Genomic DNA, 21,813 nt, shown 5'->3' with positions numbered 1-21,813 from the left:
GGAAGTCCCTTTAGCATTTTGTCTACCCCTGGTTTCGTGGTGATGAACTCTTACAACTTATGTTTATCTGGGAAGCTTTTTATTTCTCCTTCAGTTCTGATAATAACCTTGCTGGGTAGAGTATTCTTGGTTGTAAGTGTTTTTTTTTACCTTCAGAACTTTGAATATATCAGGCCACTCCCTCCTGGCCAATAGAATTTCTGCTGAAAAATCAGTTTATAGCCTTATGGGGTTTCCCTTGTATGTAACTCACTGCTTTTCTCTATGCCTTTAAGAGTCTGTTTCTCTTTGTCTTCTGTCTTTGACATTTTATTTCTGATGTCTTGGAATGGACCACCTTGGTTTCATCTTGTTTGGGGCTCTCTGTGTTTCCTGGAGATGAATGTCTGTTTCCTACCTTAGGTTATAGAAGTTTTCAGCTATTATTTCTTCAAGTAAGTGTTCTACCCCTTTCTGTCTCTTTTGTTCTTGAACTCCAAAAATGTGAATGTTAGGATGTCTGATGTCCCAGAGCTCCCTTAACGTATCCTCATTTGTTTTTATTCTTTTTCCTTTCTGTTGTTCAGTTTGAGTGCCTTCCATTACTCTGTCTTCCAGATCACTAATCTGTTCTTCTGCATCCTCTAATCTGTTGTTGATTCCCTATAGTGTATTTTTCATTTCATTAATTGTATTCTTCATCTCTGGTTCTTTCTCATAGCTTCCAACTGTTGAGTTCAACCACTCTTTTCTCATGTGTGGTAACCATCTTTATAACCATTACTTGAAACTCTTTTAGGTAGATTGCTTAACTCTGTTCATTTAGTTCTTTATCTTTGGTTTTATCATGTTCTTTTGCTTCAAGCCCATTCCTCTGTCCCATCATTTTGTTTCACTTTTTGTGTTTATGTCCATAGATTAGATGAAAGGGATACTCCCCCAGTCTTGAAGGCATGACCTTGTGTAGGAACATTGCCTTGGTAGAATGCTTGTGCTTGTCACTTTTAACTGGCTGGATGAAGGTGGGGTGGGCATGAGCTTGGGCATCCTGGTGCTGGGGATTTCAAAGCATGATCTTGGAAGTCTGCCAAGTGGGCAAGAGCCTGGGCCATGCTGGAAGGTGAGCCAGTGTCAAATGGACATGGTCTTGAGGCCTCCTGGTTGGGCAATGGGCTGGGACCTCACTGACAAGGTGACCTGTGCCAGAGGGGTATATTTTCTGGGGGTCCTCTGCATGGGTGCCAGCTAGGGCCATGTTTATGGGGTGGCCAGAGGTGGAGGATGCTGTCCCAGTATGTCCTGGTGGCTTATAGGCAGGGCCAGAGGGTGTGGTCTGGAGGTCTGCTGGGTGGGCACAGTCAGGGCCATGGTAACAGGGTGTCTGAGAATGGAAGGGATGTTGGCAGGGTGAAGTAACATAGGCATTGTGCTAGTGCCATCTTGGTATGCCAGCTGGATCTCTGACAAGTGAGTTTGAGTGTAGCTGAGGTCCAGAAGACTGCTTTGATTAATTCTAGAGTTAGTGTATATGCATGCTCCCATCCACACATATCAATATGTGGGGTGTGAGGGGATTTAAATAGTGGTGCCTAACCTGCTTTTATGCACATTAACAATGTTCATGGGGAAGGAAACTATCACACTCACTCTGCTCCCCTTCTGCCCTATCCGTGATTAGGGGGAACATAAATAATGGTGCTCATCAGCATCTCCAATCCTAGAGAGAGTTCTAGCAGTTCCCCAACCAATGACAGGTGCTTTAATTCTGAAAATTGATTTCTTTCAGTTAAAATGTTGGCCTTTATATCTTTTAAACTGTGGCCTTTTCTTTTCTGTATCCCAGGGGAGATGAATCTTCACTCCAGTCCCTCAGTGATATCCCTCCCTAATGCAGGGCCACATTGGAGGTAAAGTTCCATCTATTACCATGTCTCCATCTTTCTTGCGACTTTTCAATGTTGTTTATATATCCCTTATTGTGCCAAAGGTATTCCTTCAGGCCTAAGCGCTTCCTCAGGATGAACTGCTCTGTCTGTGAGTGTATATTCACTGAGTATGTGAGGTAAGGTGGGCTCAGGTTCTTATTTTGGACCTAACCCCAAATAGCCTTTTGATATTTCTCTTCTCTATAAAGGACTTCCTCTAGTATTTGTCTTAAATTCAGTTTGCTTGCAACAAAAATCTTACTTTTCTTTCATGAGAATATCTTTATCTTCATTCCTGAATTTTTAGGATATTTTTTCCAAATAGCTTCATCTGATATTTTTGCTGGATATAAAATTCTAGATTGACAGTTCTTTTCTTTCAACACCTTACAAATATTCTAATTCCTTTTGGACACTGGTTTTTAATTAGAAATCAATTATCTCTTTAATAGTATTTCCCTTACCCAAAGTGCATCATTTTCCTCTGACTTCAGAATTTTTCTTAGTCTTTATTTTTTAGCAGTTTGATTATGATATAAATGGTCACAGATATCTTTGCATTTATTCTGTGTGAAGTTACCTAAGATTCCTGAGTCATAAAAATATTCCTTTCATCATATTTGGTGAATTTTTAGCTATTGTATCTTCAACTATCTTTTATGATCCCCTGTAGTTTTGCTTTCTTTCTTGGACATCCATGACATGAATATTAGACCTGTGGGTTTTCTCCTACAGGTTTCTGAATCCCTGTTTCCTTTTTTCCCCCTAATCTTTATTTTCTTTGTTCAGATTAGAAATTTTCTATTCATCTGTCTTAGAGTTCACTGATTTTTTCCATTACTGTCACTTTCTGCTATTGATCCCATCCAGTGAACTTACTTCATTTATTATGTTTTTCAGTTCAAAAATTTGTTTGATTCTCTTTTACATCTGCTTTATTTTTCATGAGACTTTTGTATCCACTGGTTCTAGAGTGTTTGCCATTACAGTTTGAGGCATTTTCATAATAGCTGTTTTAAAGTCTTTATGTGATATCCCCAACATTGTACCACCTTTAGCATCTTGGTGTTGGGGTGTGTTGTCTGTTCCCTCAGAGATGAGATTTTTGTGCTTCTTCATATATCAGGTAATCTTGCATTTGATTCTGGACATCTTGAATATTATATGTACTGGAATTTTACTCAGATCTAAGGAGCATGATGGGGTTTTTTAAATTAGCAAGTGTCTCACTGGGTGAGGTTCCAGTCACAAGTTCTTACCTGTCTTCAGTGGGCTATAATTATAATGTCAGTTCAGTTTCAGAGTATATTGAGTGCATTCAGATCAGTCCTTTGTGTTCATTACTCAATTGCTGTTGTAGAGCCTGGGCGACCTGCCCTGTAGTTCAGTTATCATGTTATGAATATATCTACACATGTACAATTTGGAACTGACATCAGAAGTTCATACACTACTCTGTGGGATCACTTTCTTGATATCCTTTCAATCTGTAATCTACTCTACACTTTCTTACTCCATGTAGCCTCTCTTTCTAGTCTTCCAGCCCAAAACTTGAGTCTTTAGCATCCTCTCTCTGCTGTGTACTTCTTCCAACTATGTCCATATCTAATTCAAGGAATGGAAAAATGAACAGAGGATAATATCAATTGCAATATGCCACACATGATTGATACCACAGCTCCTATGATCAGAAAGAGGGGTTTTCTTCCTTATAATTTTAGGTCCCTGACTTGTCACCAATAATGTCATTGTCAATATCAAAGCAAGTGATACTGCTTGGCAGGTTGCAAGAGAGAGAAGGTAAAAATAAAGAACTAACCTAAGGGTTTTCCCTACCTTCTATGATCCTTAGGAGTCTAGTTTCCCACTACCAGACCAGAAAGACAGAAATTATTTTGGGCATTTTTCTCTCTGAACGTGATGGGCATTTGGGTTTTGAACTGCCTTTGATTCCATGCAAGGCTATAATGAAGGGAATAAAGGTAAACACAATGACAGTTTGGTGGGACTCAAATCCTAGTTTCCTTCCCCAATCTGCCTCCTACCACTTACTTTTCAAAGTGCTCAAATAGCTTTAAATAACTCAAATAGTGCTCAAATGCATTCTGTTCAGGATTTATATTTGTAGACAGACAAGGTGGTGTGTGCTTACTTCAACTTCTTTAGGGCAAAAAACTCTCCATAGTTAGTTATTAATGTTATAATTCCTAAGAGACTTACAGTTCCTGATAGATTTTTCATCAAGTTTGTCATTTCTGTGAAAATCCTTAAATTGTATGATCTACCAACTGATCCCTCAACGTTTGCCAAAAGAATTAAATGGTGTATCCATTTTTCACTGATTGATTCAATTCTAGGGATTAGTTCTTCACACAGCCATATGACAGGAACACATAAAATGCAATATGCTATAATGGCAAGAAAAAACTGCAAAAATCTTGACATATAAAAAAGTGAATATATCTTACAATCTAATAAATCTAGAGAGTTAATTAATGATGATAATCCATACAAGTCATTTTTTAATTGAATATGTTTAGAGAATAGTAACTGTAATTTTAAAAGGGACATTTGGTTGGTATCTGATTAGCTTTGAAACTGTACAACTCTTGAAAAAACACATTATTAGGCAGTTAATAAGCCTATGATGTGAAAAATATGACAATTATTTGCCTTGTTCAAAAAACTCAGGAAAAATAGACATTAAATAACTTTAATAGATAACTTCAATTATCCTGACAATGTAGTAATTATTGATCTTTCTTCCACCAGCACATAATTAGGCAAAGAAATTATGTATCAGTCACAGCACATTTAAATAAAAACTCATAATTCCACCTCAGGGAAAATGAAGATGTACTTTTCCCTATTCTTCAATTAAGTATAAATAAACTCCCTAGACACTATATATAAAACAAATAGAAGACTGAGGGTGGAGAGTGGAAAGGCGGGCTAGGAACCTCAGGAGCCTAAGACAGACATGTTGATGTGCTCCTTGAGTTTTCTTTTGCCTTATATGTCCCAGAATTATAGCTGAAGAAGCCAGAAACCAGGGCACACCAATGGTGCAGAAAACAACAACACAGTTTCAGGAAACTCTACCTTTCTGAGAAAAAGACCTAATATTCAGTCATCAGAGGCCTGAGAAGAGAGAAGAAAGGGGACAGGTCTGAAAGGAACTGAAGAAAAAATGGCTGAAGCTTCCCAAAGTTGACAAGGAACATAAACCTATATATAGGTACAAGAAATTGAGCAAATCCCAAAAAGATAATGCCCCAAATCTACACCAACACACTTCACAATTATATTTTGAAAATGAAAGGTAAAGAAAAGTCTGCAGGAAAAGATGGCAGCGTGAGAAGTGAGACAGAATCCTCCTCCCCAAACCCCATACAATATGAAAATACACCAAAAACAACTAAAACTGAAAGAGCAACTGGAAAGAAGACTGTGACAGGCTCTTATGTCTGGGGAAAAGAGAAGACCTCACAGAAAAGGGTAAAGTAGCAAAGCTGCAATCTGGCGGGACCCAAGCCCCTTCCCCACCCCAGCTCACAGGCAGGAGGAAGAAAAATGGAGCAGAGAGGGGGCAGAAGCTGAGGTCTGCTGAACACCCAGCACAGAAAATCTGCTCCGGGAGCACAAACCCACATAACGTGGTGCTCTGGAGATCAGTGGGGTTGGAAAGCAAAGACAGGCCAAAAAATTGAAGAGACTTATATTCCAGCTGCTTGTGGAGAACAGGTACCCAGAGCCAGCTACTCTGGGACAAGAGAAAGGCAGACACTTTGAAAGAGTTCCCAACAGCAAGAGGGGTGCTAAAGGGTCAAAGATTACACAGAGCTTGCTGCTCAGGAGAAAGGGCAGATGGATAAAATTGTCCCAGCACACTCAGCCCAGCAGGTTGGGAACTTTCAGGAGCTTCAGGTGCTCCATCCCCCTGGCTGGTGATGAACGCCAAGGTGCCCACTGCAATACGCAGCCTGCAGCTCCTTCTCCCTGGCCAGCACTCATTCACAAACCTGCTGCCCCCCACACTGTGCCAGGCCAGCCAGAGAGGGTCCCGCCTATGGCAGCTACAGGGGCATAACGTAAAGGCTCCTCTCTGTGCTCTTAGCCCAGTGGCCCTGGCAGTGGAGGCAGGCACTGCATCCGGGAAGCACAAAAGAGCTTTTTTCTCCCAACAGGCACTGGCCCCACTCGCCATGACTCCAGGTGCTGGGCAGCTCCAGGGAGTAGAGCTTCTGGGCACTAGAGGGCGCTGTCTACAGTTATTATTCCAAAGGATTCATTACAAATATGAAATGGCAAAAAAACATGGTACAAACCCAAATCTCACAAACACCAGAAAGAGGGCTAAGTGAAACTGAAATAACCAATCTTCCTGATGCTGGACAATTCATACTGCATGGTAACTTGGTGGCCCATTGTCAGGCATTCAGTCTGTAAGGCCCAGGAGCAGGCCAAGCTCTTTCTCAACAGGAGAGTGGTTATCTGTAGAGGATGGCTGAGTGAAGAAAGCCAATCTCAAAGGGCACATGCTATATGATTCCCTTTATATAACATTGTTGAAATGAAAATATTTGAGAAATGGACAACAAATCAGTGGTTCCCAAGGGTTAAGGAGTGTGCGGGGGCAGGAGGTAAGTGGGATTGGCTTCAAAATGGCAACGTGAAGGATCCTTATAGCTGTGGAAATGTTCTGTATCTTCACTGTCAATGACAGTACCTGGTTGTTAGGCTGTCTGTCCTCTAATTTGCTGGATGTTATCACTGGAGACATCTGGATAAATGGCACGTGGGGAGCCATCTGTATTCTTTTTTACATGTGAATCTACAATTAACTAACAATTAAATGTTTATATAGAAAATAACCATCTATTCGTGTAGTACACCCTCACCACTCAGGTACAGAGACTCCATTCTATGTAAGTACTCAACATTTGAAAATGTCTCAAACTGTGACTGGTATGACAGCTAATCTGTAGCCTGCAGAGTGCCCCCTGCCACATAATAAGTCACTTCCTGGCCCACTAGGAACATAAACGTTTATGCCACTTTTTATCACGCCAATAGTAGTCTTAATTGTTAATATTTGGCCTAGCTAGTTATCTCTCTGATCTTCAAATATCTTTAATTCTTAGCAAAAATTTCTGTCTTCCTTCAGGGTCTCTTCCTAATGAATTTAATAAAAACAAGTTGAGAGTCACTCAACACCAAGGTGTATGGCATTTTTCCTTTCATAGAACATGAACATTTTAAGCCTGAGGTTCTTCTAATGCCAGAAATCCTGTTGCTCAGCACAACCCCTGCCCCTCAGGATGTATTTCTCCTTTGCTGCCCTGGAGGGCTCAAGGCTTAGACTTCTCAGTAGCTCAGTCACGAATGCAAAAGGGTACAGCTCTTTCAGACATTTGCCTTCTTCTGTCTGAGAAAGGGCCTGGGCTCATCTGTATGCAGGGATGTATATTAATATCACCTTCAGGGATTCCTGGAGAATGAAAGGAAATTGGCTCCAGATGGATTTTGCAACCTTCATGCCATGAGGGATACTTTTATATCTTGTTTAAATTGCAAGAGCTTGAAACCTAAAACCGAGAGCTCAGAAATCATGGAATACACAACCAATAATACCTGGTTCCCTCTAAGAACCAGCCTGGAGACAAGGGTGCCCATCACAGACTGTAAAGAAAGGACACTTGGAGCCACTGCCAGCTCATGTGGGGTGCCAGGACCCTCTCCCTCCAGAGCAGTGGCAGCTGTAAAGTCTGAGTGGGGCTGTATTCATTTGATTTCAGGATCAGAAGGAGAGAACTCAGTATTGTTTACTGTGAACGTGACTCTCCAGTCCCTCCACACAGATGAGGCAAGGGAATTGATGGAAAAGTTTTGAGCTCAGCTCTTCACAGACTTATTTCCCAGGACAGAATGAAGTAAAGAGACAATAAACATGTTCCCCTGGGGGACTCTATGGTTCTGTCCTCCCTAGCGGAAACTTTTCACCTTTTTACAGACACAAAAATTACAGGGATGTGCTAATGACATCCTTGCCTTTAAACCATACAGGTTCCTCTCCCGTGCACGGATCACCCCACATGTCCATGCGGGTAAGTGCCTCTCAATTCCACAGACTTAGAATCCGGGGTGGGGGGCAGGTCTAGGCAGGGAGTAGAAGGAGGTAGACCGGGTCTGATAGTGAGGCTTCGGTAGTAAACATCCAGCTCTGACAACCCTTCTCAGCCCAGAGGAATGTTTTTTTCTTGAATGCAGTGGAGATGTTTTCTTAATATGTTCATCACTTAATTTGGTGACACTCATAAAAATGAGTTGTTTTTTTATATGAAATAACTTATCTTAGATTCACATTCATTTCTCTGAATAAAATTAATTTCACTGACTTGCTGTATCTGTTCTTAAGTAGACACTGTATTATTTACTCATTTTAGACTCAAACTTTACTAACGCATGTTCATACTTTCAGTCATCAGATTGGATGACAACTTTAATGAAATATACTCGTTCTGCTGGTTTCATCTTCAAAAACCAATTAGAACTATTATTGCAAGGTGCCATGTAGTGGTTTGTGTAATTAAAAAAAGAATACAAGCTAATGATTTTCAGTTGTTTACAAGGAAAGAGGGTTTTGTTCGTAACATCCCTTTATAAAGGAGTTTAACATTCCAAACACACTGAACAGATGTTCTCATGAAAACTTTTCTTGTTGCAGCTTTAATTTCACCAATTTCACATTAATGACATACCGCTTAAGCTTGTGCTCTCATAGGAAATTTTTAAAGACTCAGTGAGGATGAGTCTGCAATTACATTAACAATAAACAGAGTAAGTGATAGTTCCACCTGGCTCCTAGGACATAAGAACATAGTCTCTTGGAATTTGGCAAGAAGAAAGAGTATTTGTGTCCACTTGTTGATTTATTTTTGTATACTGTTTTGTATGCTACAATGCTATATTGTAAAATATCCTTTCCCCTTTCAGAACCCATTAGTTAGGAGGGCAATTTAGGACCAGGTAAACCACCTCCAGCTCTGTCATCTCTGTGTAGGTTTCAGAATATTTTTCCCAGCCTATATTTAATGTATTTATTATGAACAGATAAATGTGAATTACTTATTGTTATTAAGAAACAAATAATACAATAAAAAAGTAAAAACTGTTTAGCAAGAAAGCCAGAGTTTGCTCTTATTGCATTAACGGGTGGATCAAGAAGAGATTCCCAAGCAGGCCTGTTGGGTTTCCCAGCACTGACAGCGTAGTGTTTGTGATGAAGTGTCTCAAGGGTTTCTGCTTGTATTCTTTGGAAAAATACTTTTCCTTCTGATTTGTCTCAAAGCAGACTAGAAGTCTTGGCACTCTACATTTCCCATGAGCAGTCTGAGTGGGCCTCTCCCCTCTCTTCTATCTGCAAACACTGGGTAACTCTCACCCAGGTGCTGGGGATCAGCTGCCGCCCCTCACCCAAATGCTCCTCCTGTTTGTCTGCTTTCTGGGGGATTTGTACATTGCACAAATATCTCAGCACACAGCAGTGACATCTAGCTGGTGATGATTTCGCTTCCCTGACTGTGCAGGTTGCTCCTCCATAGTTCTCGTCACCGTTTCCCAGATACAGTTGGTAGAGCGCATTGCCCACTATGCGTACAGCCTGAGCCCATACCCGTGTGCATGACCAATATCACCCTCTAGATCCTTCTGTCTCCTTTTACTTTAATTTACAGATGATGACGATGATGATGAAGCTGGCCTATATGATAACAGCATCCCAAAGCACACTCTTTCATGTAGCTAAGGCACACTGCGAAGTGCTGTGTATCACATTAGTTACACTTCATCTCCACCTAAGAGGCAGGCATTATGCTCTTGCTGCACATGAGAAAACAGATGTCTCTTCCTTCCCCCTGTAATCTGTCCCATCCACAAGGCCACAAGCGCCCCGGTCTGCCCTGGAGTCTGGGGCAGGGTTCCCTCCTCCCATTGCACCCTCCTGTCTCCCGACCACGGGCCCCCACGCACTGACTTCAGCAATCTTCACCAGCTTGTAGTCCACTTAACTATAGGATGGATCACGTGACTATCCATGATTTGGGTCACCACAGGATGACACAGTGTCTAAAGTAAATGCTTCCTTGACCAGACTATTAAAGGGACTGTCAGCAGTGTCCCTCTTCTCCTGAAGGTACCCCAGCCGGCACCCTCAACCATGGGAGCTCCTGGTGGGGAATTTCGAGATAAATGCGGGGCTCCACTGGCCAGTTCTGAGTCCATTTATGCTCCACTCTCCTCAGCTGACCATGCAGTCTTTCCTTCCTCTTTCACAGTGTGGCCTCTCTGTGACCTATTTCAGAATTTTCTTGCCATGTTACTTTCTCTGTGATTCATCGCAGTATGTTCAGAACTTCAAGTCTCTCTGAGCGTAGTTTGTTTTCTCCAGTCTGTAAAATAAGAGTTTTGTGCCTGGCATAGTAGGTGATCCAGGTCCCATCTCAGCACCGACCACTCCTCGGAGCCTCAGGAGAGGAAGGTCCCCTAGATCAGCCTGCTGACGACAGACTTCCCCGTCTGTCACCCAGTCATGTGCAGTTTGTAGGTAAACCTGAAGCATGGCAGAGGAGACGCACCAACAGGATCTGTTTAGCCTATTACACAATGTTCATTTTCTCCAGGCTACGTTTTCTCATAGAAATGTTACCACAGAAAGTGCGGTATTATAATATTATAATACCTAATATTTTATAATACATAAATTATGAAACATGTATCTGGGGTCTGGGTCTTTGGAGAACGCTGTATGCTTCAAGTCATATTTCCTGTTGTCTCTCCTGGCGCTCCATGGAAGCAAGTGAACTGGCTGCCTACGAATGCACCAAAGTGTCACTTCCCCCACTCAGTACTCTGGAGAAATGAGATCAGCATATTCTTCTCCGACAGTGGAATTTATTTTTTAGGAAGGTAAGACCTTCCTAGGTGTTTGAAGACTCATCTGCCTCAGCCACAATTTCCTGAATATTACTGCACGCGCACAGCGCCTGCAAACTCCCGTGTTCCCTGAACACTTGTATTTGGAGGAATCTGTTCTCTAACCAAAGTGACACAGTCCAAGACTCCAACTGACAGTGGCCAAAACATGCCCCTTGATCAGTTTTGCAATGCTGTGTGTTTCTAAGTCTCAATTTTAAAAACTGAATTGGCGTGAGGCTTGTTTCACAGGAAAGAAAACCTGAAAAATGAGGAAATGCTTCCCGCAGTATACGGTAACTTTTAACGTGGAGGAAAACTGTAGCCCCGGGGAAGCCCAGCAATGACACAGCGACCCAGCCTCGGCTGGGAGGTGGGGGGCTGCGCAGAGGGTGGGGACGGCCCCCGGAGGGTGTGAGGGTGACCTGAGCGCTGCAGGGCGGGAATGAGGCAGGAGGTCAGTCCTCGTGCTGGATGACAGCTACAGCACCTGAGACTGAGGAGACAACGACAGTCGTGATCAAGATCATTTTCCCCACTTTTCTCCCCAGTTACTTACTATCCGCTTCTTTCCCTGTAAGTATAGGGGGAAACAACAGGCCTCCCAGTACTATTGGCGTAAGAAATGCCTTTTTCTCTGAAGTTGCTATTGGGATCTCGGCCAACACAGTCCTCCTCCTTTTCCACATCCTCACGTTCCTCACCGAGCACAGGCCCAAGCCTACCGACCCAACCATCGCTCATCTGGCCAGGACCCACACAGTGATGCTCATCACTGTGGGTTACATGGCCACGGGCATTTTTGGGTCTCCCCTTCTCTGGAACGACTTCAACTGTAAGTCACTTATCTACTTGTATAAGCTGATGAGGGGCCTCTCCATTTGCACCACCTGCCGGCTGAGTGTGCTCCAGGCCGTCATCCTCAGCCCCAGAAGCTCCTGTCTGGCAAAGTTCAAACGTAAATCCTCATGATCTAACCTGGCTTCCTTTCTCTGCTTATGGGTCTACAATATGGCCATTAGCAGTCGCTTCTTACTCTCCACTGTTGCCACCCCTAATGTGACCTCGGGCCATCTTCTGCTTTGTCACTGAATCCTGCTCTCTTTGGCCCCAAAACTACTTCCTCAGGCAGATATTTTTCACACTGGTGGCCTTCCAGGATGTCACCTTCCTGGGGCTCATGGCTCTTTCGAGTGGGTACATGGTGCTGCTCCTGTGGAGGCATAAGAGGCAGTCGACCTTGCATTCTAACAGCACCAAACGTTCTTCAAAAGCTTCCCCTGAAAAAAGGGCCATGCAGAGCATCCTGTTGCTGGTGGGGCTCTTTGTGGCCATGTACTGTGTGGACTGTGCCGTCTCCTCCCCCAGGACGGTATGGTACAGTGAGCCTGTCCGTCTGTATGTCCAGATTCTTATGGCCAATGGCTATGCCACCATCAGTCCTCTGCTGCTAATCAGTACCGAAAATCGAATGATCACTTTCTTTAAATCATGTTGGGAAGGAAAGTAATAGTTTAAATATCCAGTGGTGGAAATCTTTTCAAAGGATGAATGAATTCAGTCTTTCAAATTCAATTGAGTATCTGTGGCATTCATGATATGCTCAATTAATGAAATTTTGTGGAGGTAGGTTTTTCTGTTAAACCTACTTACTCTGATACATGTTGCTAAGTACATACTAGATAATTTAACTGTGTTCTTATCTGACATAACACATGATTTTCATATTTCTGTTCAGGGGAAGCAGGGAGACACCCACAGGACAATTCTCATGTGTCACCACCTGGGTTAGCCACACTACTTACAGGTGCTGGGTGGCTCATGGCACTTCTTTAAAAGCCTTTATTCTCAGTGAGCTGTGCTTAGTCTGATGAGGTAGTACACGTGTATTCTCCTGGGTGTGTCAGTTTTCTCACTTAAAACCCCCTTTGAAATGGCTTTGCCTTCCTTTCTAATTGCCATGCTAATACAATTTTTGAAAAATATGTTAAGAATTGTTCCAGATCAAGCTGTCTAAGGTTTCTGTATGCAGAGTGTGCACCTGGAAGAGCTGGGTTCATGTCCTGTATCACAGCCCTGGTCCAGCATGACCTATTCCCAGGACACTTTCTCACAAGCACTGGATTTCTTACTGGCCTCAGTATGCAATGCTGTGCCTGTCTCGTGCAAAACTTGTCCACTATTTTCAGTATGTGCATTCCAAGTGACCTGGTAAGTGGTGTGTATTCATTAAAATGCTTATTGATCTATTATACCATCCAGGACAGGGAAATCATTTTTGAGTAACACTTGCAGAAACAAGAACAGTCACCCCAGTGATTCCTCAAATACTAAAGGAAACAGACTCTAAAGTGGTTTTACAGCTCTTCTCCAAGTACATAAAAGTCATAGAGGACACTTCATACATTCCATTTAACTTACCGATTTTTGTGTAAATGGAATTGTATGCTTACCTCATGATAATTTAGGAGGTCAGGCAAGGCCCTATATGTAATGATCCAACAGCCACACATCTAGGGCTAAAAATATTGGAGTTATTTCTGTGAAACATTTTGTAGTGGCACAGATGTTACAGTTCATATTTTACATTACCTTCCAAGATGATTTCTCCATTTTTCTAGCAAGAGAATCAGCCTCTCTCATGGGAAAGTCATTTCTTTGGTTGTTTTGACATTGCCAACCATGAACAGGGTTATGGCATATTACAAGGTCCTGGATAATGAAAGTTCTCCATGGCTGAGGCCATAGTAACCCAACTGAATGGATCTGATCATACACAGGCCAATCGGATTCTACTGTGAAACCATTCCTCTGGAAATAAGGATGACATTCCATTTCTTCTGCTTTTACTGAAGTTTTGAAGGTTTTGGGATGTTACAGAAAAAGTCTCAAAACATCTGTCATAGCTGAATTGGATTCTTTTATAGTAAGAACTACATAACACGTATAATAAAGATTGATTATTTTGGGAACATGTGGGATGCACCAAATGGGAAACTATTTGCCTGATAGTTGCAGGATGACTGGAGAGACCAGACTCAGAGCTGTGGGCCTGAACCAAGAATTTTAAGTTGCCAAGAATTACAAATCAACACAATCCTCAGAGAATTTGAGTAATGATATCTTTTCATTTCCTATACAGACCTATTTTCAAGGTCCATGCTATTCACAACAAGTGAAGCATCTTCATGCAAGCTGATATGCGGTTACTCAGGTTATATTTTGACCCAGATCAAGAATATTTGGCAAGATGGTAGAGAGGAGGTGATGTCAGCAAAAATTGTGCAGAAAAGGACCTCTGAAAATTCCCCTTTCCATAAAAATAATGAGACAAGTAGCAAATATTGTCAAAATAAACTTTTTCAAATCCCTGGAAATTAACTGGATGCTTGTATCAATCCAAAAAACATTTATTCAAGAAAAATGGCTCAATCTCTGCAGGATAGCAAGATTTATGACATTTTAATTTTTATTATTCCCATTTCCCCTTCCTAGATCTGCGGTAGTTTTGAAAGCCAACAAGCCCCAAATCATGGTAAACCAGGACCTCTGAACAGCCAAGGGGGGCAGAATGGGGTTGGAGTTCCTTTACAACCTCATTCTCAGAGAACTGTCAACATTCAACCTCTTTAGTTCCCTGAAAAATTCCACTTGCAAAGGTACTTTAATTTGACCTGATTCAGAGCTCTTCTAGTGAATACTTTTCCTGAGAGGTATTTGTCAAAATATTTAGAGACAAGTTTCATTTACCAACTTCCTGAGGCTGTGGACCAAAGTTAGTATAAACAATAACCAAAAACTAAAAGAAAAAAACCTGTGGTGTGAAACGTCTAAGGAGGTCCTGAAAAGCTCCAGACATATCACAGGTATCTAGAAGGCCATGCACATGCATAGCAATGTGTGTCTTCCAGGTCTGTGCACATGTTCAGGAAAGATAACACCTTAGTGGTCCATAAGCTCTGGCCTCTGACTGACCCTGAGGCACTCTGCAGGCTGTCTGGAAGGCTGAGCAGAGCTGTCAGCTCAGCAAAGGATACTCACTGAAGACATGCCCCAACACCACCCATATAACTACCTCATAAAGACTAAGAAACTTAGAAGTTCCAGGCATTTAAGATAATCTCTCTCCAAACATAAATGACCACTAAGTTAACTAACAGCAACACATTAGCCACAAATGACAAAATAAAGATTACTGAATTAATTGAGAAAAGCCAAAAAAAAAAAGAGCAACAGTAACAACCTATTTCTGGCAATATCAATTTCCAGGACCATGGCATTATACTGTTTTGTCCAGTTTTCATCAGTGAATTATGAGACTTGAAGAACAAGGAAAGAGAAAAGGAAAGAACCAGGGTAAAGAATGCAGGGGAAAAGAAAGCATTCAATAGAAACAGTCCCTGAGGAAGTACATATATTGGACTTACTGGAGGAAGACTTTAAATAAGCTATTTTTATATAGATAAAGAATTAAAGGACACCATGTTTTAAAATTAAACTGAAGTGAGAATAATACTCTAAAATAGAGAATATCAAGAAAGAAACAGAATACTCAAATTCTTCCAAAAATTGAAGAGAACACTTTCAAATTCATTTTATGAGGCCACCATTACCCAGATATCAAAGATAAAGACACTGCAAAAAAAGAAAATTACAGACAAATCTATGATGAATACAGGAGCAAAAATCTTCAACAAAGTACTATTAAACTGAATTCAACAGTACATTCAAAGGATTAGATACCATGATGAAGTGGCATTATCCCTAAGATGGAAGGCTGGTGCATCATACAGAATTCAATAAATGTGATACACTACATCACAGAGTAAAAGAAAAAACCCACACGATCATCTTGTAGGTGCAGAAAAATCATTTGACAAAGTTCAACACCCTTTTATGATAAAACGCTCAAGAAAATAAGAATAGAAACAAGGTACAACATAATAAAGACCATATAGGACAAGCCCATTGCTAATGTGAAAAGCTTAAAGCTCTTCCTCTGCCATTTTTGTTTAATATAGTATTAGAAGTCCTAGACTGAGCAATTGGGCAAGAAAAAGAAATAAAAGGCATCCAAATCAGAAATGAAGAAGTTAAACTCTCTCTATTTTCAGATGTCAACATATTATATATGGAAAACCCTAAAGACTCTGCTAAGAAACTCTATTAGAACTAAAAAACAAATTCATTAGAGTTTCCAGATACAAAATCATTATACAAAAACAGTTCTGTTTCTATATCCCAATCAACAAACTATCAGAAAGTGAAATTAAGAAAATAATCCCATTTATATTTACATCAGAAACAACAAAATACCTAGGAATAAATTTAACCAAGGAAGTGAAATACTTGTACATTGAAAAGTATAAGACACTGATGAATGAAGTTGAAGAAACAAATAAGTGAGAATATATTCTTTGCTCATGGATTAGGAAAATTAATATTGTTAAAATGTCCATACATCCCAAAGCAATCTACACATACAATACAATCCCTATCAAAATTCCAATGGCATTTTTCACATAAAGAGAACAAACAACCCTAAAATCTATGGAACTACTAAAGACTCTGAATAGCCAAAGCAAACTTAAGAAAGAATAAAGAGGAGGCATCATGTGCAATGACTTTAAAGTATATTACAAAGCTATAGGAATTGGCATAAAAAAAATCAGTGGAACAGAATAGAGAGCTCAGAAATAAACCCAAGCTTATATAGTCAATTACTTCAATGACAAAACAGCCAAGAATATACAATGGGGAAAGAATGTTATCTTCAATAAATGGTGCTGGCAAAACTGGACAGCCATATCCAAAAGAAATTGACAAATTGGATTAAAAAAGCCAAAATTAAGTCTATACTGTCTTTAAGAAGTCCCCTTTGAACAGGAAGATGCAGATAAGTTTAAAGTAAAGGGATGGAACTAACACTAACCACAAGACTACTACAGTGGCTATACTGACATAACACAAATCTGTACAGCAGCTATTATCAAGAATAAAGCAGAATATTCTATAATGATAAAAGAGTCAATGCATCAAAAGTACATAAACATCCTAAATGTAATTTGTAGGTATTACTGAAACTTCAAAATATGTGAAGCAAAACTGTTTAGAATGAAAGAAGAAATAGATAAATACACAGTTGTGATTGAAGATTTGAAAGCTCTTCTCTCAATAATGATAGAGAAAGTAGATAGCAAATCACAACAGACACCACAGAAATACAAAGAATTATTAGAGAATACTATGAAAACTTATATGTTAACAAATTGGAAAACCTAGAAGAAACTGATAACTTTGTAGAAAAATACAACCTTCCAAGACTGACCCAGGAAGAAACAGAAAATCTAAAGAGACAAATTATCACCAATGAAAAAGCAACCCAAGAACAAAACTCCTGGAGCAGATGGACTCACCTTTGAATTTTATCAGACATTTAGAGAAGACATAATATCCATTCTCCTTAAAGTTTTCCAAAATATAGGAGAGTAGGGAATAACTTCCAAACTCATTCTATGAAGCCAGCATCACTCTAATACCAAAACCAGGCAAATACACCACAAAGAAAACTACAGACCAATATCCCTGATGAACATATATGCAAAAACACTCAACAAAATATTAGCAAACTGAATTCAAAACTACAAGAAGAGGATCATACAACATGATCAAGTGGGATTCATCCCAGGGATGCAAGGTTGGTACAACATTTGAAAATCCATCAACATCATCCACCACATCAATAAAAAGGACAAAAATCACATGATCATCTCCATAGATGCTGAAAAAGCATTTGACAAAATTCAAAACGCATTCATGATAAAAACTCTCAACAAAATAAGTATAGAGGGCAAGTACCTCAACATAATAAAGGCCATATATGACAAACCCACAGCAAACATCATACATAACAGTGAAAAGCTGAAAGCTTTTCCTCTAAGATCAGGAAAAAGACATGGACGCCCACTTTACCCGCTTTTATCAACATAGTACTGGAAGTCCTAGTCATGGCAATCAGACAACACAAAGAAATAAAAGGCATCCAGACTGGTAAGGAAGAAGTTAAACTGGCACTGTTTGCAGAAGACATGATATTGTACATAAAAAACCCTAAAGAAGCCACTCCAAAACTACTACACCTGCTATCTGAATTCAGCAAAGTTGCAGGATACAAAATTAATACACAGAAATCTGTTGCATTCCTATACACTAATGATGAACTAGCAGAAAGAGAAATCAGGAAAACAATTCCATTCACAATGGCATCAAAAAGAAGAAAATGCCTAGGAATAAACCTAACCAAGGAAGTAAAAGACCTATACCCTGAAAACTACAAGACACTCTTAAGAGAAATTAAAGAGGATACTAATAAATGGAAACTCATCCCAGGCTCTTGGCTAGGAAGAATTAACATAGTCAAAATGGCCATCCAACTGAAAGCAATCTACAGATTCAATGCAATCCCTATCAAAATACTGACAGCATTCTTCAACAAACTGGAACAAATAGTTCCAAAATTCATATGGAACCACAAAAGACCCTGAATAGCCAAAGCAATCCTGAGAAGGAAGAATAAAACAGGTGGGATTATGCTTCTCAACTTCAAACTCTATTACAAAGCCACAGTAATCAAGACAATTTGGTACTGGTACAAGAACAGACCCATAGACCAGTGGAACAGAATAGAGAGTCCAGATATTAACCCAAGCATATATGGTCAATTAATATACGATAAAGGAGCCATGGATATACAATGGGAAAATGACGGCCTCTTCAACAGCTGGTGTTGGCAAAACTGGACAGCTACATGTAAGAGAATGAAACTGGATTACTGTCTAACTCCATATACAAAAGTAAACTCGACATGGATCAAAGACCTGAATGTAAGTCATGAAACCATAAAATTCTTAGAAGAAACATAGGCAGAACTCTCTTGAATATAAACATGAGCAACTTTTTCATGAACATATCTTCCCGGGCAAGGGAAACAAAAGCAAAAATGAACAAGTGGAACTATATCAACATGAAAAACTTCTGCACAGCAAAGGACACCAGCAGCAGAACAAAAAGGCATCCTACAGTATGGGAGAATATATTCATAAATGACATATCTGATAAAGGGCTGACATCCAAAATATATAAAGAGCTCATGCACCTCAACAAACAAAAAACAAATAACCCAATTAAAAAATGGGCAGAGGAACTGAACAGACAGTTCTCCAAAAAAGAAATACAGATGGCCAACAGACACATGAAAAGATGCTCCACATCGCTAATTATCAGAGAAATGCAAATTAAAACTACAATGAGGTATCACCTCACACCAGTAAGGATGGCTGCCATCCAAAAGACAAACAACAACAAATGTTGGCGAGGCTGTGGAGAAAGGGGAACCCTCCTACACTGCTGGTGGGAATGTAAACTTGTTCAACCATTGTGGAAAGCAGTATGGAGGTACATCAAAATGCTCAAAACAGACCTACCATTTGACCCAGGATTTGCACTCCTAGGAATTTACCCTAAGAATGCAGCAATTAAGTATGAGAAAGATCAGTGCACCCCTATGTTTATCACAGCACTATTTACAATAGCCAAGAATTGGAAGCAACCTAAATGTCCATCGATAGATGAATGGATAAAGAAGATGTGGTACATATACACAATGGAATACTACTCAGCCATAAGAAAAGGGCAAATCCAACCATTTGCAGCAACATGGACGGAGCTGGAGGGTATTATGCTCAGTGAAACAAGCCAAGCGGAGAAAGAGAAATACCAAATGTTTTCACTTATCTGTGGAATATAAGAACAAAGGAAAAACTGAAGGAACAAAACAGCAGCAGAATCACAGAACTCAAGAATGGACTAACAGGTACCAAAGGGAAAGGGACTGGGGAGGATGGGTGGGTAGGGAGGGATAAGGGGGGGAGAAGTAGGGGGGTATTAAGATTAGCATGCATGGGGGGGTAGGAGAAAAGGGAGGGCTGTACAACACAGAGAAGGCAAGTAGTGATTCTACAACATTTTGCTATGCTGATGGACAGTGACTGTAAAGGGGTTTATAGGGGGGACCTGGTATAGGGGAGAGCCTAGTAAACATAATATTCGTCATGTAAGTGTAGATTAGTGATACCAAAAAAAAAAAGCCAGTTCCTGTGTGGTAACCTCCAATGAGTTCTACACAAGAGTATAAAGGGCATATAAAAGTGTAGGCAAAGGGTCTGTTTGTGTTTATACAGAGGATCAAAGCCTAATTGAGCTACCCTGAAAATGAACTAAGATACGATATGAAAGAGAACTTCCAACATCAGCACTCTCTGGAAGACTCATGCCAGAAGATGATCATCAAAAAACCCCAACAAAGATCCACGCACTGCTACAGCTGTAGATGCACTCATCCCACCAGTTCCTGGACTTGCCATGGGAATGAGGAAGGAGATATCTAAGCTGGCCTGTGCATACAGTAAAACAACAAATTTGACTGGATCTGTACTGTTGGAACTCAATCAAGAATTAGGAGAAGTGCAAATTGTAGCGCTCCAAAATCTTACAACTACAGACTATTTACTGTTAAAAGAACATAAGGGATGTGAACATTCCCCAGGAATGGGTTGTTTTAATTTGTCTGATTTCTCTCAGACTGTTCAAGTTCAGTTGGACAATATCCACCATATCATAGATAAGTTTTCACAAATGCCTAAGGTGCCGAACTGGTTTTCTTGGTTTCACTGGAGATGGCTGGTAATTACAGGTATGCTTTCGTTATGTAACTATACTCCTATTATGTTAATGTGTGTGCGCAATTTAAGTAGTAGCTTAAAACCTATACATGCTGAAGTTACTCTACAAGAAGATATGTCAAAGAAATAATCAATATTCCCATGTTTTCTGCCGCCTGCTACTTCTATAGCTTTTCTTCTTCCTTCCTAATTACAACCCTTAAATAGAATTCGTACCTCATATCAAATTTACCGAGTATCATAATTCTTCCAAGTGGTAAAGATACCTCAAGACAAATGCTGGGCATAGAAGCTACAGGGCATAAATATGCAAAGAAATGAAAAGCTAACCATTTCAAACAATAAGGCTTCTCTCTCACTTACCAACTTTACATTTCCCTGTATGGCCCCGGAAGATGACTGGTTAGCCAGAGACGGGTAAGATTCCTCAAGGGAGGAACAACCTAAGACAGGCACAGTCGCAGGGGGGTCATCAGGTGAGAAATTGGGGATCAACAGAGGTGAGGCTTAGAACCTCACCCCCCCTGTTCTGAGAGAAATCTTCTGCATACGTGGATGTTTTATTGCCCTTGTCTAGCTTGGATTAACACATAGTCTACAGGCACACACCTGATCGTCTACATTTGCTCTCTTACAACACTAAACTATGTTTTCTACCTTTATCTTGTATCTACCTACCACTTCAGCATTTTATTAAAAATAATAATAATAAAGAGAGAAATGTGGTATCCACATATAAATCAAGTATAAAAACCAAATGAGTATTCATATTTGAACTGACTGTTTATAGTTCATAATGCATGAGCAAAACTGAAGGTTTCTGGGATGGCTGCTCTTGTACTGTTCACCATGTAAGAACTTATTCACTATGTAAGAATTTGTTCTCCATGCAAGAACTTGTTTGTTATGCCTCAGAAGATTGGAGACTGACGAAAATTAGGCTTGGGGTGGATTAATGGTTGTGCATTGAGAATTGACTCCCCTATACAGAATTTTATTGTTGTTAACAACCATTTGATCAATAAATATGAGAGATGCCCTCACAAAAAAAAAAAGTATACACTTCCAATGGTAAAATAATAAGTAACCGGGATGTAATGAATATAGTCAAGAAATTGTAACAGCTTGGTATGGTGATAGCTGGTACCTAGAATTGTCATGTATATAAATGTTGAATCACTATGTTGTACACCTGA

The 21,813-nt window shown here is 40.2% G+C and overlaps 1 protein-coding gene across 1 annotated transcript; it reads left to right on the top strand.

Annotated features, from left to right (window-relative positions):
- The first annotated feature begins 11,351 nt into the window (after nt 1-11,351).
- Nucleotides 11,352-12,387, top strand: LOC118925509 (vomeronasal type-1 receptor 90-like). Its single transcript, XM_036911370.2, is given in 2 exon segments — nt 11,352-11,960; nt 11,962-12,387. Coding segments are annotated over 2 exon segments (1,035 nt in total).
- Nucleotides 12,388-21,813: the final 9,426 nt, after the last annotated feature.

This window comes from Manis pentadactyla, chromosome 1, assembly GCF_030020395.1.
Source record: "Manis pentadactyla isolate mManPen7 chromosome 1, mManPen7.hap1, whole genome shotgun sequence".
Lineage (NCBI taxonomy): Eukaryota > Metazoa > Chordata > Mammalia > Pholidota > Manidae > Manis > Manis pentadactyla.
This window is presented reverse-complemented; position numbering and strand designations above follow the sequence as displayed.